This window comes from Borostomias antarcticus, assembly GCF_949987555.1.
Source record: "Borostomias antarcticus genome assembly, chromosome: 24".
In the NCBI taxonomy this organism is placed as follows: Eukaryota; Metazoa; Chordata; class Actinopteri; order Stomiiformes; family Stomiidae; genus Borostomias; species Borostomias antarcticus.
The window spans coordinates 9,350,320-9,364,348 of NC_140257.1; the positions used below are offsets into that span (position 1 = coordinate 9,350,320).

Below are 14,029 nucleotides of genomic sequence, written 5' to 3' on the forward strand. Positions count from 1 at the left end.
CGAGCGAATGATACTCCGTCTCTCTCTCTCTCTCTCTCCTCCCAGGTACATTACGAGTACTGGAGGAGGATCCTGAAGTATTTCTGGATGTCCGTGGTGATGTACACCATGCTGGTGCTCATCCTGGTCTACACCTTCCAGTTTGACTCCTCTCTGCCGTTCTGGATGAACTTGACCGGCATGAACATGGAGAAGTGAGCAGCCGGGGCTTATTCCCCACCGAGATCTCCTCAACCAAACCTCAACGTTATTATAACGTTCTAATGATGTTGATTTAACCCGACGCTCCTTTAAAGCGAGTTAGACACACTGCAGTGGCCAGTTCTCATCTTTACTACCCTTCACATCTCCCCCATAACTCTCTCTCTCTCTCTCTCTCTCCCTCCCTCCCTCCCTCTCTCTCTCTCTCTCTCTCTCTCTCTCTATCTCTATCTCTATCTCTATCTCTATCTCTCCCTCCCTCCCTCCCTGTATCTCTCTCTCTCTCTCTCCCTCTCTCCCTCTCTCTCTCCCCCTCTCACTCTCTCTCTCCCTCCCTCTCTCCCTCTCTCTCTCTTCCCCCCGTCTCTCTCTCTCTCTCTCCCTCCCCCCCTCTCTCTCTCTCTCTCTCTCTCCCTCTCCCTCTCTCTCTCTCTCCCTCCCTCCCTCTCTCTCTCTCTCTCTCAGGTTGAAGGACCTGGGCCTGGAGAAGTTCTCTGTCTCCATGCTCTTCACGCGGATCTTCATCCCCACCTCCTTCCTGCTGGTGTGCATCCTGCACCTGCACTACTTCCACGACCGCTTCCTGCAGCTCACCGACCTCAAGGCGGTGGCGGCCAGGGAGGACAACAGCATCTACAGGTGAGCGCCGCACGCCGCACGGCCAGCGGTTTCCACCTCTCCGGTGGGGGGGTCGGAACGAAACGGCCGACCTCGAAACGGCCGACGAGGTCATCGCCGGCCGATGCGTTCCGGCCCGTCGACGCCTCGCGCGCCGTTTGTTTGTTTGTTCGTTTGTTCGTTTGTTCATTCGTTTGTTTGTTCGTTTGTTCGTTCGTTTGTTCGTTCATTCGCTCTAAGCACTTTCAGCCATTTGCGGTCTCCTCCGCCAGCCGCCCGGGACGACGTTCACGTACGATCGTTCACATTCGGTCGTTCACGTACGGTCGTTCAGCTCCGTCGTCCTCCCTCCGTCATGCTCACCGCCGCTCATGGCTTCCGCGCCGTTCCGCCTCCTTCTGTAACGCCGCCTCCGTCTCTTGTCTCTCCTCTGCCCCCCCCCCCCCCCCCCCCCCACACGCCTACTCACCCTCCTCTCTCACAGCCATGCTAAGGTCAATGGCCGTGTGTGTCTGATCATGAACAGGTGGGTATCTGCTCGCTTTCCCTGCCTCCCAAGACTCTCCTACCGATTGTCTGAATCCTCACTCTTCCTTCGTTCGTCACCATCCCTCCCAAACGGACTGCAGTACCCCCCCCACTACCCCCACCTACTCCCCCAGTTGTCTACAAATCACAGGCCTCTTTACAGGCCGTGTGACCTGTGATCATGTTGAACGTTGTCAGGTTTTCCATTTGATCTATATATATCTTGTTTTTATATATCTTGTTTGTTTGGTTTCTGCTTGGACCATTTCCCCTTCCTTTTCTCTGGAACTTTCCCTGCAAGGCAACCCAGCACTCTCTGACGCCACACACACACACACACACACACACACACACACACACACACACACACACACACACATCACCTCTCTAACCCAGCTCTCTCTAACACCACACACACACACACACACACACACACACGCATCCCCTCTCTCTTTCCTCCAAGCATGTCCTGAGAAAACCCCGCCTCTCTTTTACCATGGCGACTCACTGCCCCCTCCCCTCCCTGACTCCTCCCCCTAGCGTTTTAGGGCCGACCAGCAGTGTGGACCTAACCTGTGTCAACCAATCAACTCTCTCTGTCCGTCTCTCTATCTCTCTCTTTCTCTCTCTCTCTATCTCTCTCTCTCTCTCTCTGTGTCATATTTGTTTCTCTCCTGTTTAATTATATTGTTCTGAGCAGCATCAAGCAAAAAATCCCTTCTCTGCCGAGCAAGTAAGTGTGAGACATGAAAAGCCTTCCTTGCCATGCGGCCATCTCATGCAAGCCAACCCCGACCTTTAACCCCTCTCCATTGCCTGAAAAAGAAGACGCTGGCTTTAAAGGGTCAATGCAGCCTTTCTCCTGTTACCGTTTAATGAATGCAACCTCTGAAATAAAGGATGCTAAAGGAAATGTGCCTTGCTTATGGATCATAGTGCTACATGCTGCTGCTACGGTCAGCGGGTAGACATGGTGCTGACCGCCACCCTTACGTTGCCTGGGGACCTGTAGAGGATGGAGATGAGCTGCGCCTCTGGGGGGATGAGTGTGTGTGTGTGTGCGTGTGTGTGTGTGTGTGTGTGCGCGTGTGTGCGCGTGTGTGTGTGCGTGTGATGGAAGGAGAGATAGTGAGAGAGAGAGAAAGAGAGTGTGTATGTGTGTATGGTGTGTATGTTTGCGCAGGTGTGTGTGATAGAGGGGGAGAGAGTGTGAGAGAGAGAGAAATGTGTGTGTGTGTATGTGTGTGTGTATGTTTGTGTGTACGCATGTGTGTGTGTGTGTATGTGCGCGTTTGTGTGTGTGTGTGTGTACGGGTTCGCGTTTGTGTGTGCGTACGGGTATGTGTGTGTCAGTGTGTGTGTGTAATCGGTGAGGCTGAAGCGTCGCTGCCTGTCCCCAGGCTGGTGCACCAGGACGGCAGTCTGGCCGACATCACCATGCTCAGCGCCTCCTCCGCGGACGGAGGGATGCTCAGGGAGGAGCAGGAGGAGGAGGAGGAGAAGGAGCAGGAGCAGGCCCTGGTGGTGGTCCTGGACGACGCGGAGGAGCCGGCGAAGAAGCAGAAGAAAGGCTCCTCGCCCTCCGACCGGTCCTGCGCGGACGAGAGCCGGCACTGCAGCGCGGGGACCGAGCCCGACCCAGAACCAGAACCGCCGTCGGAACAGAGCTCAGGTACCGACCCAGAACCAGAACCGCCGTCGGAACAGAGCTCAGGTACCGGGAGGAGGAACCAGCCCCATCCGTCCAATGAGCCTCCCTGCTCCAAGAGAATGTGATGTGATGTTCTACAGTATCATGTAATGTTATGTTCTACCATGTATTGTAATGTTCTGTCATATAATGTAATGTTCTACCATGTAATGTACGTAATGTTCGATCCTGAATTGTATCCTCTCCAATTTTGTCATTTAGCAGACACTTTTATCCAAAGCGACTTACAATGTTTTTTTGAGTTAGTGTAGGGGCTAAGTGCCTTGCTCAAGGGCGCAATGGCAGGGAATGATTGTCAAGTGGAAGGTCAGATTCTCTAGCCCTCAGCTACCTAGCGCCCTCTATTCACAGAGCTCCCGGTCAGTGTGTCCCTGTAAACATGACCTCTCCCTGACCTCTCCCTGACCTCTCCCTGACCTCTCCCTGTCTCGTCTGCCCGTGTCAGAGCTGAAGAACAAGTGGCACCTGGTGGTGGACAGGCTGACGGTGCTCCTCCTCAAGTTCCTGGAGTACTTCCACAAGCTGCAGCTCTTCATCTGGTGGCTGCTGGAGATCCACATCATCAAGATCGTCTCCTCCTACATCATCCTGGTATCGGTCAAAGAGGTGAGGCTCCTGATTGGCTGCTCCGCTTTACTCTCTGGTTTGATCCAGAGCCTGAGAAGAGTTTCTTAGTTGCCAACTGCTGATAATTATCAGGAAGTGCTTTCCTTTTTTCAGACTAAATTGTTGGTAATGTGGCGATATTCAGAGAGCTACCCCGAGTCTTAATTAGGGATGTTAACAGTTAATCGACTATCGATTAATTGCCGATAAGAATTTACTCGAGTAAGATTTGGATACTCGATTAATTGCTTTTTAATGGAATGGAACTTTTTTTTTGGGAACGAACGTTATCAACGGGAGTTGCGTGAAGTGTAATCATGATTTAGGGTCTGACTGCACATGAGGGCGCCCCGCCATGTAGTGAAGGCTAATTGGGATGCCGGGAAATTTCAATAACACAGCGGAAGAAGAGACAAAAATGAAGCGAGCAAAGTGCAGTCCAGCGCGGGACGTTCTCATCAATTAATCAACTATTGTTTGTTAAGGTTAACAGTTATCGATTAATGTAATTCCTTGAAGTTTGCAACCGTAGTCTTAATGCAAGAGTCGCTGGCGTCTTGCATTAAGTGAATCGTCATGGCGGTGTTGTGCTGCGCCCTCCCCGCAGGTGTCGCTGTTCAACTACGTGTTCCTGGCGTCCTGGGCCTTCGCCATGCCCTACGGCCAGTTCCGCCCCCTGGCCTCCAGCGTGTGCACGGTCTGGACCTGCGTCATCATCATCTGCAAAATGTTGTACCAGCTGGAGTCCATCGACCCGCACTCCTACTCCCAGAACTGCTCCATGGTGGTTACATCTCAACTACTACTACTGCTGCGCCTCGCTACTGATTAACTTCAGTTGTTACCAATTTGAACTTTATGCTTTTTGGGGACTTACTGTACCTGTGCTGTGTCCCCCCCCCCCCACCAGCCAATGAACTACACAGAGAAACAGAGGGAGGAGATGAAGGAGTCTCTGCTCTACATGGAGCCGGTGGACCCAGCCAACTGGGTGGGCCTGATGAAGTTCAGCCATCTGCTGGAGAACCTGAGGGTGAGGGGGCCACGGAGGCACTCACACACACACACACACACACACACTCACACACACGCACACACTCACACACACTCACACACACACACACACACACACACACACACACACACACTCACACGTACACTCTAATATACACTCACACTCACACGTACAGTCTAATATAAACTCACACACACACTCACACGTACACTCTAATATACACTCACACACACACTCACACACATACTCACACACACATTCACACACACTTACACATACTGTACACTCAGACACACACACACACACACACACACACACTCACATACACTCACACACACTCACACATACACTCACACGTACACACAAACGTACACTCAAACGTACACTCAAACATTCACTCTAATGTACACTAACTCTAACGTTCATGTTCTTCTGTCACTCTGCTTGGGGTTTAATAAAGTGTTTTCTTATTTTATTCAAGATTCAAGATCTGTTTTATTGGCCATGTATATGGTTCACACACACTAGGAATTTACAGTAACTAGGGTAATGGCATACGCTGATGAAGACGACATAGGACCGTGCAGGACAGGACAGGACAATGCAAAGACATACTGTAACAATGCAAATGAAGTACAAAAAACTGTGCAAACAAAATACAGTGCAATATACAAAATACAATATACTGTTAAAAAGGGAGGCACTAATGCAATTTACATAATACACTGTATACAGAATGGAGTGTGGTGAGGTTATGTACAGTACAGTGTATGTGCAGAGTGTACTGTAGTGTAGTGTGATAGATGAGCAATGTTTTATGTATACAGTGTGTGCAATGTGTGCGCCATTGAGGTATGTGGAACAATCGGAGGTCTTATCTTATCTTATCTTAACTTATCTTATCTTATCTTATCTTGTCTTATCTTATCTTACAGTATCTTATCTTATCTTGTCTTATAGGAACAGAGCATGCACTCAAAGAGACAGATTCTAAAAAAGCCAACGTGAATCATCTTGGTCTCTCGTTTGTCCTCCCTTCTTCCCTCCCTTCTTCCCCCCTTCTTCCCTCCCTTCTTCCCTTCCTGCTTCCCTCCATTCTTCCCTCCCTTCTTCCCTCCCTTCTTCCCTCCCTTCTTCCTTCCCTTCTCCCCCCCCTTCTTCCCTCCCTTCTTCCTTCCCTTCTTCCCTCCCTTCTTCCCTCCCCTCTTCCCTCCCTTCTTCCCCCCCTTCTTCCCTCCCTTCTTCCTTCCCTTCTTCCCTCCCTTCTTCCCCCCCTTCTTCCCTCGCTTCTTCCCTTCCTGCTTCCCTCCATTCTTCCCTCCCTTCTTCCCTCCCTTCTTCCCTCCCTTCTTCCTTCCCTTCTTCCCCCCCTTCTTCCCTCCCTTCTTCCTTCCCTTCTTCCCCCCCTTCTTCCCTCCCTGCTTCCCTCCCTTCTTCCCCCCTTCTTCCCCCCCTTCTTCCCTCCCTTCTTCCCCCCCTTCTTCCCCCCCTTCTTCCCTCCATTCTTCCCTCCCTTCTTCCCTCCCTTCTTCCCTCCCTTCTTCCCCCCCTTCTTCCCCCCCTTCTTCCCCCCCTTCTTCCTTCCCTTCTTCCTTCCCTTCTTCCCTCCCTTCTTCCCTGGCGTCTGTAGAACAACCTGCTGATGTTGGCCATGCTGGCGTTTGAGGTGACCATCTACCGCCACCAGGAGTTCTACCGGCTGAGGAACAAACTCCAGCCCCCGGCCGCCAGAATCATCTTCCACGACATCACGCGGCAACACCTGGACAACGGCCTGGTCAACTTCGTCAAGTACTTCATCAACTATTTCTTCTACAAGTTTGGACTGGAGGTAGGTCCAAAGAACAGCCTTGACTCATACTGTAGAAAACTATCTGTGTCAATGAATACATTATTACATATAAGGTACATTTATCATTTAGCTGTTGTAAGAGTATTTTCTGTATGTAAATATCAATACAGTTCATCTCTCTCTCTCTCTCTCTCTCTCTCTCTCTCTCTCTCATCTTCACTGTAGACTTGCTTCCTGTTGGCGGTGAACGTGATTGGCCAGCGCATGGACTTCTACGCCATGCTGCACGCCTTCGCTCTGACAGCGGTCATGTACAGGCGCAGGAGGAAGGCCATCGCTGAGATCTGGCCCAAGTACTGCTGCTTCCTGGCCTGCATGCTCACCTTCCAGTACTTCGTCTGCATCGGGATCCCACCAGCCGCCTGTAAAGGTGTGTGTGTGTGTGTGTGTGTGTGTGTGTGTGTGTGTGTGTGTGTGTGTATGTGTGTGTGTGTGTGTGTGTGTGTGTGTGTGTTTGTATGTTTGTGTGTGTATGTTGGTATGTGTTTGTGTGTGTGAGTGTTTTTGTATGTTTGTGTCTGTTTGGTGTGTTTGTATGTTTGTGTGTGTGTGTGTTTTTGTATATTTGTGTGTGTTTGGTGTGTTTGTATGTTTGTGTGTGTGTGTGTGTTGTCACACAAAGTGAGATGTTGTGTTTACCGTAGCAACACTACAGTATGTGCCTGTAAGTCATTTGTCGCTATTGTTTGAATCCCCCCAGATTATCCATGGAGGTTTCCTGACTCTACCGCAAACTCCAATGTCATCAAGTGGCTCTACATCCCTGACTTCCACACCCAACCCAACCCAATGTTCCTTGTCTGTATGTATCACATGCTTTGTTCACTTCTTTTGTATGGTTCGATCTAGTCTCGCATAGGCAGACCTACTGTATCTAACTGTATGTAACTTGGTTTATGCTGTGCCAGTGCTGGAGAAAGGGCTAGCCAGACTCATTACCATTAGGGGAAACACTGTATTTCTTTACGCTGTAAACCAATCACAATCGTCTTTGACGGACCGGTTGATGGGTTGTTGTTGTTAGTCTGGATTGAATCTGATTGGGTGGACTGATTTTGCTGCCATTGATTGGGCAGTAGTAAACGAATGACAAGGCTGATCCCCAAAACCTACTGTACATCCGTGGAGTCAGACTAGGTTCAATCAGGAGTTTGTTCTGTATGATAGTGATATTGAATTGTATTATCTCCACGGCGAGGATCAATGTGGGAGCTGTTATTCTGATTCGTCTCCTCTCCTCTCTCCTCTTCTCTCTCCTCTCCTCCTCTCCTCCCCTCTCCGCCTCTCCTCTCGTCTCGTCTCCTCCTCTCCTCTCCTCCCGTCTCCTCGCCTCTTCTCTCTCCTCTCCTCCTCTCCTCGCCTCTCCTCCTCTCCTCTCCTCCTCTCCTCTCCACACATCTCCTCTCCTCCTCCCCTCTCCCCCTCTCCTCTCCTCCTCTCTCCTCCTCTCCTCCCCTCTCCTCCAGATGACTTCATGTTGCTGCTGTGTGCGTCGCTCCAGAGGCAGATCTTTGACGAGGAGAACCAGGCGGCCGTGCGTCTGATGGCCGGAGACAACGTGGAGATCTGCAGAGACCTGGACGCCGCCTCCTTCAGCGTCCACAACCCCGTCCCCGACTTCATCCACTGCAGGTAGCCGGGTCGCACCGACACTGACCTCATCCCACCGAGCGCCCCATGTTACGGTGGGTTCATCTGTCCCGCTTGTCGGCAAATGCGTCTTCATGATGGGATGAACGTTGTGCGTTTAGTCAACTTAGGCACAGAACCAGGAATGAAAAAAGAGAGATAGGAGCGCCGGGGGGGGGGGGGGGGGGGGGGGTGAAAGAGAGAGGGATGGAGAAAGACAGAGAGAGAGAGAGAGAGAGAGAGAGAGAGAGCATCCTCCACAGGCATTGATTATGTGCTCTGCGCATTCCACTGTTTTGCTGTTCAGAGTGGAGAACTCTTTTATTAACGCACTCTCTGTCCATCAACAGGCGCGGGTGAACAGAGCCGCCACGCCGTCCGCGCCGCGCCCCGCCACTTACTCCGGCGCTCGACCCCATATCCCATTACGGATACAGAGATGGCCGATCCATAACCCGCGAAAAAAACACTCCGTCCGTCGTCCAGGTCCACTCTTCCACTCAGACACTTTTTGCTAGTACTCTTAACTCAATAGATAGCTTTTAAGTACGGAAAAGAGTGTCCTCGCCACCGGGCCCCGCCCCCTTGACGTGATTGGTCTTGATGAAGAACGACGTCCACCTATTCGGCCCCGTGGCGCACGGTCGCATCGAGACGTCCGGAGCACTTCATCATCCCTCGCCCCTAACGGCGCTGCGCGCTCATGTTGTGGTAGTACACTACTTCCATAGTCTCCACCTGACCCATCAGAGTAATGGATTTAAGAGTGCACTCACATGATAAAAGATCCATTCTCTAAACATGCTCCTCTCTCTCTCTCTCACACACACACACACACACACACACATACACACACACCTGTGCTGCTGAGTGACATGTAGGATTAGGTTTCAACAACAGCGAGAGTTCCCATGCATCGATCCGACTCTTACTGTAATCCCGACACTAATTGATCCAGCCGATAAGATTGATGTGCGGGGCGGAGCGGGATAATGTACAGCGCAGGATAACCTCATGTGACTTCCATGCACTCAACATGCCACGGTCTTCTGGCGGACATTAAGGAAAGTGATGGGAATGCATCCTAACGTTACTGCACAGTAATGTAACTTTACCTAACTATACTTTACATTCCCCCCCCCCCGACACACACACACACACCTCCCCTCCTCGTTCCCTCCAGGTCCTATCTGGACATGCTGAAGGTGATCACGTTCAGCTACCTGTTCTGGTTCGTCCTCACCATCATCTTCATCACCGGGACGACCCGCATCAGCATCTTCTGCATGGGCTACCTGGTGGCCTGCTTCTACTTCCTGCTGTTCGGGGGCGACCTGCTGCTCAAGCCAATCAAGAAGATCCTGCACTACTGGGACTTCCTGATCGCCTACAACATCTTCGTCATCACCATGAAGAACATCCTGTCGGTGAGTGGCATGTTCTTCCGGGTCATTCTGAGGATGACAGTGAGACGGAGTGAGGAGGTGTCATGGGGTGTCAACTGGCCAAGTGGAATGTCAAGCAAGGTTACTTGATTACATTATGATAATTTATGTAGCCAGGGGAGTGCATTGAGACCACAACATCATTTAGAATGGTTCCCTTGATAAACAATACATCATCAGCAATATAAAACTGTATAAAAGACATTATAAACAATCACATCACATTCATACATTTACACATTTATTGTCAATACAATGACAACATTATCCAAAACATACACAGACCTCGACCCCATAATCCTCAATCATATTGTTAACAAAATTTCCAAGGTGACTAAAGTATCTAACTTAACTCCTGAAACCTGTCCCATGCTTTAGGAGCATTATAACTAAAAGCAGTCTTTGCTTGTTCGGTTTTGACTTTAGGGACCTCAAGAGCCAACCAATCTTGAGATCTTGTATGGTGATGATGACTAACATGCCATGTGATGAGGGATGTTAGGTGGTTAGGTGGGTAGCTTTTGTGAGATAGCTTTCTACACATACAGGACCCTGTGCTGCTCCAGGGATGGCCAAACTACTGCCTGATACAAAATACAGTGGTGCGTTCTATAATGATCACCAGTGATTAAACGAAGTGCTGAGTGATAGACAGGGTCAAGATGTTTCAAAGTAGTAGGGGCAGTGTGCATATCAATAATGTCTCCATAATCAAGTACAGAAAGTACTAAAAGCTTCCTATTCTGACGCAAGAAACCGGATCTGTTACAAGAACCCAAGTTTCAGTCTCTGTTTTTTTATTTCGTTTTAAGACAGTTTTTCATTAATAAAAATCCCCAGGTTTAAAAATATAAAAATCCCCATTTGTAGGGTGACACTCTCTCAATTGCACTTCCATCCAAGAAGCAGATAATAGAGTTACATTCCTTAAAAGAGCGTGACCTAGAAAATGCTATATATTTAGTTTTAGCTGCTTTTAAAACAAGTTTGAGCTCCTGGAATGAGCACTGAATGAAGTCAAAGGCTGTCTGCAAAATAGACAATTCAAGATTCAAGATCTGTTTATTAGCCATGTACAGTATATGGCTCACATACTAGAAATGTGACTAGGGTTAAGGCATACGCTGTTGCAGATGACATAGGACAGGGTGCAGGACAGGACAGTGGAAAGATGCAATAGAATCCGCCTTCTATTGATGAAGCAGTTGAGTAAAGCACTGTATCATCAGCATAAAAGTGTACCTTGCAATCATTATTAAAAGAGAGAATGTTATTAATATACTGTACAAGGTAAAGAGTAAAGGACCTAAAATTGATTGAAAAAACGGATCCCTGTGGCACACCTTTAGTGACCTCCTTAAAAGTGGACTGAAAGGAATCAGCCACAGTCGTGTCTGTGAGATACTGTAGCTTGAAACTGGCAGGCGTTCTGGTCTAGGCCAACATCAGTTAGTCTATCTAATTAAAGTGAGTGGTCCACTGTGTCAAAAGCTTTGGCCACGTCAGTGAATAGAGCAGCACATTGCCGTCCACTGTCCAGAGCACAGACAATATTGTCAAATTTCTCCTTGGTGGTTTCAGGGATCAGCGATGCAGCTGATATAGGACTGTGACCCCTTCTAAATCCCAACTGAAAGGTAGTTAAAATGCAATTCCTACTCAGGAACACGTGAAGATGGTGATTAACTAATGTGTGTTCAAGTGTCTTGGCTAAACAGGATAGCTTTGGTATTGGGCGGTAATTGTTAAGGTCTCTACAACCACTACCCTTACTGTATACCCTTACTGTATGTCACGGAAGTACTTGAGCTGCTTTCCGTAGCTTTGGAACCATCTCCAAGCTGAGAGAGAGATTAGAACAGGCCCGGACCCAGGATGAAAAGACTGAGGGGGCAGTCATGAATTGCAAGGGGGCATACCACCTGTAGGGGGGTCCGTGGGCATGGTCCCCCGGAAGAACATTTTGAACAGTGTTAATTTAGAGGCATCAATCTGGTGCACTTTGAGAGCGAGATCTAGAAAGCTACAATACAACTTTTATAACTTTTATAGGGGTGCTCCCAGGTAAAAGAAAGAAGTCTCACACACTGTCCTCACTGGTAAACGCAATAATTTATTTAATTTTACAACTCTTTAAAAAAAAAAAAAAAAAAAAATTATGTATTCCTATTTCAGTTAGAAGTGTTTTTGATGTAGATATAAATTATATATGAAGAGCCTTAAAAAATACAACAAAAAAAACCTGGCTTTGTAAAAGGCCCTTGAGGGCTCTGATTGGCCAAAGGCCCCTGGGCATGTGCTCAGATTGCCCCTATTATAACGTGGGCATGACTATGTCTAAACATTTTAACTAATGTAAATAATGTGTAAATAATAAACCTATTTATTATCATTCATTTATCATCATAAAATTAGGCTACATTTTTAATACAGTGAACTAAATGTAGATCGTTTCACTTATGGAATAAATAGAATATATAGATCGAAAGTGTTACGTTCCCATAGAACAAGATAGACGACGGGTTGTAAAAATAAAAGAATCAATCAATCAGTGTATCAGTCCATCAATGATAAAAGCAGTCAAAATACATATAACAGAGTAGCCTACAAAGAAAATGGAGAGGTGAGATCATTCCAGTCCCATGAACACAACTGATTGAAGAGAGTAGGCTTGTCTAAATGGATGAGTTCAGGTGAGAGAACCTGATGAAAATGGAGTAAAAGTGTCCAGTCTGCAAAAGGGCACGGCTGGTTCCAGGCAGGCTCGGGGCAGCGGACCTGTTGGCAGACGGAGGGGGGAGGGGGGGGGTGTATGACAGGGGTTAGTCAAAAACTCCCAAAATACGCGTAGCCTAAGCTGTACCAGACAGTTCTAAACACAAAAGTCTGCAAAAGCAAAGGCTGAGCCAACGTTAGCCCCACAAGTGGCAGTGACACTACACAGACTTGACTAGGTCAAAGTGATGTGTGCTCTGTTTCTCTCTCCTCTGCTCCATTTAGGCCTACCAGGTAGGGACACTGCCGATATGCAAATAGCCCAAATGTTACCTATATGAGCAATCTCCGTCATAACAAACCAAACAGGACACTTAACAGTTAAATTCTGGCTTACCTTTCCTCAGTACAGCTGTAGCCTCCTCGCTGTTTTTTTGTTAAACTTTATCAGCAAGCGCTCCTTCCAGTCTGTATCCCGGAATTGTTTTGTGAGTTTTATTTTCATTCTGTCGAGCACTTTTTTGGGCTGTAGCCTAATTTAAAGTGAGGGGGCATAAAAGGCAGACGCGCAAGAAACCGATGACTCCTTGCAATTTCAATAGGTTGGCTACATAAAATATTTTGGGCTGTAATTTAAGGGCAGAATAAGCAAACAAAACGCACAAGAATCCGATGACTTGTAGACCTTATCTCTCGCCAATATTTGGGTTGTTCTTGCAATTTCGATAGGTTACAAAATAATGTTGGCCTGTAATTTAAAGTGAGGGGGCAGACATTTAAACTGAGGGGGCAATGCCCCCTCATGCCTCCTCGTAGAACCGGGCCTGGATTAGAAATGTGTTAGGGCCCCAGCTACAACTGTAACAGCTCATCTAGAAGACCAGGGTCCAGACGATCAGCCCCAGTGGGCTTTTTTTGCGTCAATCCCAGAGAGGGTGAGCAGAGAGGGTGAGCAGGTCCAAAGAGAAAAAGATGCAAACACACACATCCACGCCTGAGTAGGGCAGGCGCTGAGCTAAAACGTATACAAACTATAAAGAAGAAACAAGCTTGCACACTGCAGGGCTCCTTTTTCAATATTTATTGCACCATAAAAAGTGCTGGTGATGTTTCGAGCTCACTGCTCTTCATCAGAATTAAGTCAAAAGAGAAGCCACAAGGATTTCTGTCATTCAGGGCTCAGGTTCTGCTGCAGGTCTCACTTACAGGGATTCTGTTGTTTCAACCTATTGGCAGTATCTACCTGATGTAGTTCATCGAAATATGACCTGCACTAATACAATGATCATTAAGAGCATTACAAATTTCCCCCTTGTTAATTATGGGGCCAGAATCAGACAGTCGCTGCGCTGTGGTAGACTCACGATTCAGTTGCTAAACGCTGCGCTCAACTAGAGACTGAAGACGTTCATCCAGGTTTCGCTGCTAAAAGTGGGTGGAAACTGACAAGAGGCTGAAAAAAACCTGCATTGCAGAACCAATCCAACGTCTTTAGGACGGTCCTTCCTAATGGGGCAGTGAATGTTTTGTTTTGATTCTCCAATCCAGTCATCATTTCCAGTAAGGCGAGTCCTTCACCCTATTGGAGATGTAGGCAGTGGCTCTGATTGGTAGCGTCGGTTTTCGGCAGTGTTCTAGCGACGATTTTCAATGGAGATGTCTCCAGACCTTCGGTGGTGGAGATCTTGAAACTCTGGCATCGCTTCACT

The 14,029-nt window shown here is 48.2% G+C and overlaps 1 protein-coding gene across 1 annotated transcript in view; it reads left to right on the forward strand.

Moving 5' to 3' along the window:
• The window catches only part of piezo2b (piezo-type mechanosensitive ion channel component 2b), a gene marked incomplete at both ends in the record, with an annotated part of 60,753 nt that overhangs the window by 30,448 nt on the left and 16,276 nt on the right, over nt 1-14,029 (forward strand). Inside the window, 11 exons of the mRNA XM_084458215.1 lie at nt 46-194; nt 667-840; nt 2,748-3,019; nt 3,504-3,664; nt 4,272-4,448; nt 4,575-4,697; nt 6,310-6,510; nt 6,697-6,901; nt 7,232-7,333; nt 7,998-8,163; nt 9,344-9,587. Coding sequence (XP_084314341.1) covers nt 46-194; nt 667-840; nt 2,748-3,019; nt 3,504-3,664; nt 4,272-4,448; nt 4,575-4,697; nt 6,310-6,510; nt 6,697-6,901; nt 7,232-7,333; nt 7,998-8,163; nt 9,344-9,587 — 1,974 coding nt within the window. The remainder of the gene's footprint in view (nt 1-45; nt 195-666; nt 841-2,747; nt 3,020-3,503; nt 3,665-4,271; nt 4,449-4,574; nt 4,698-6,309; nt 6,511-6,696; nt 6,902-7,231; nt 7,334-7,997; nt 8,164-9,343; nt 9,588-14,029) is intronic.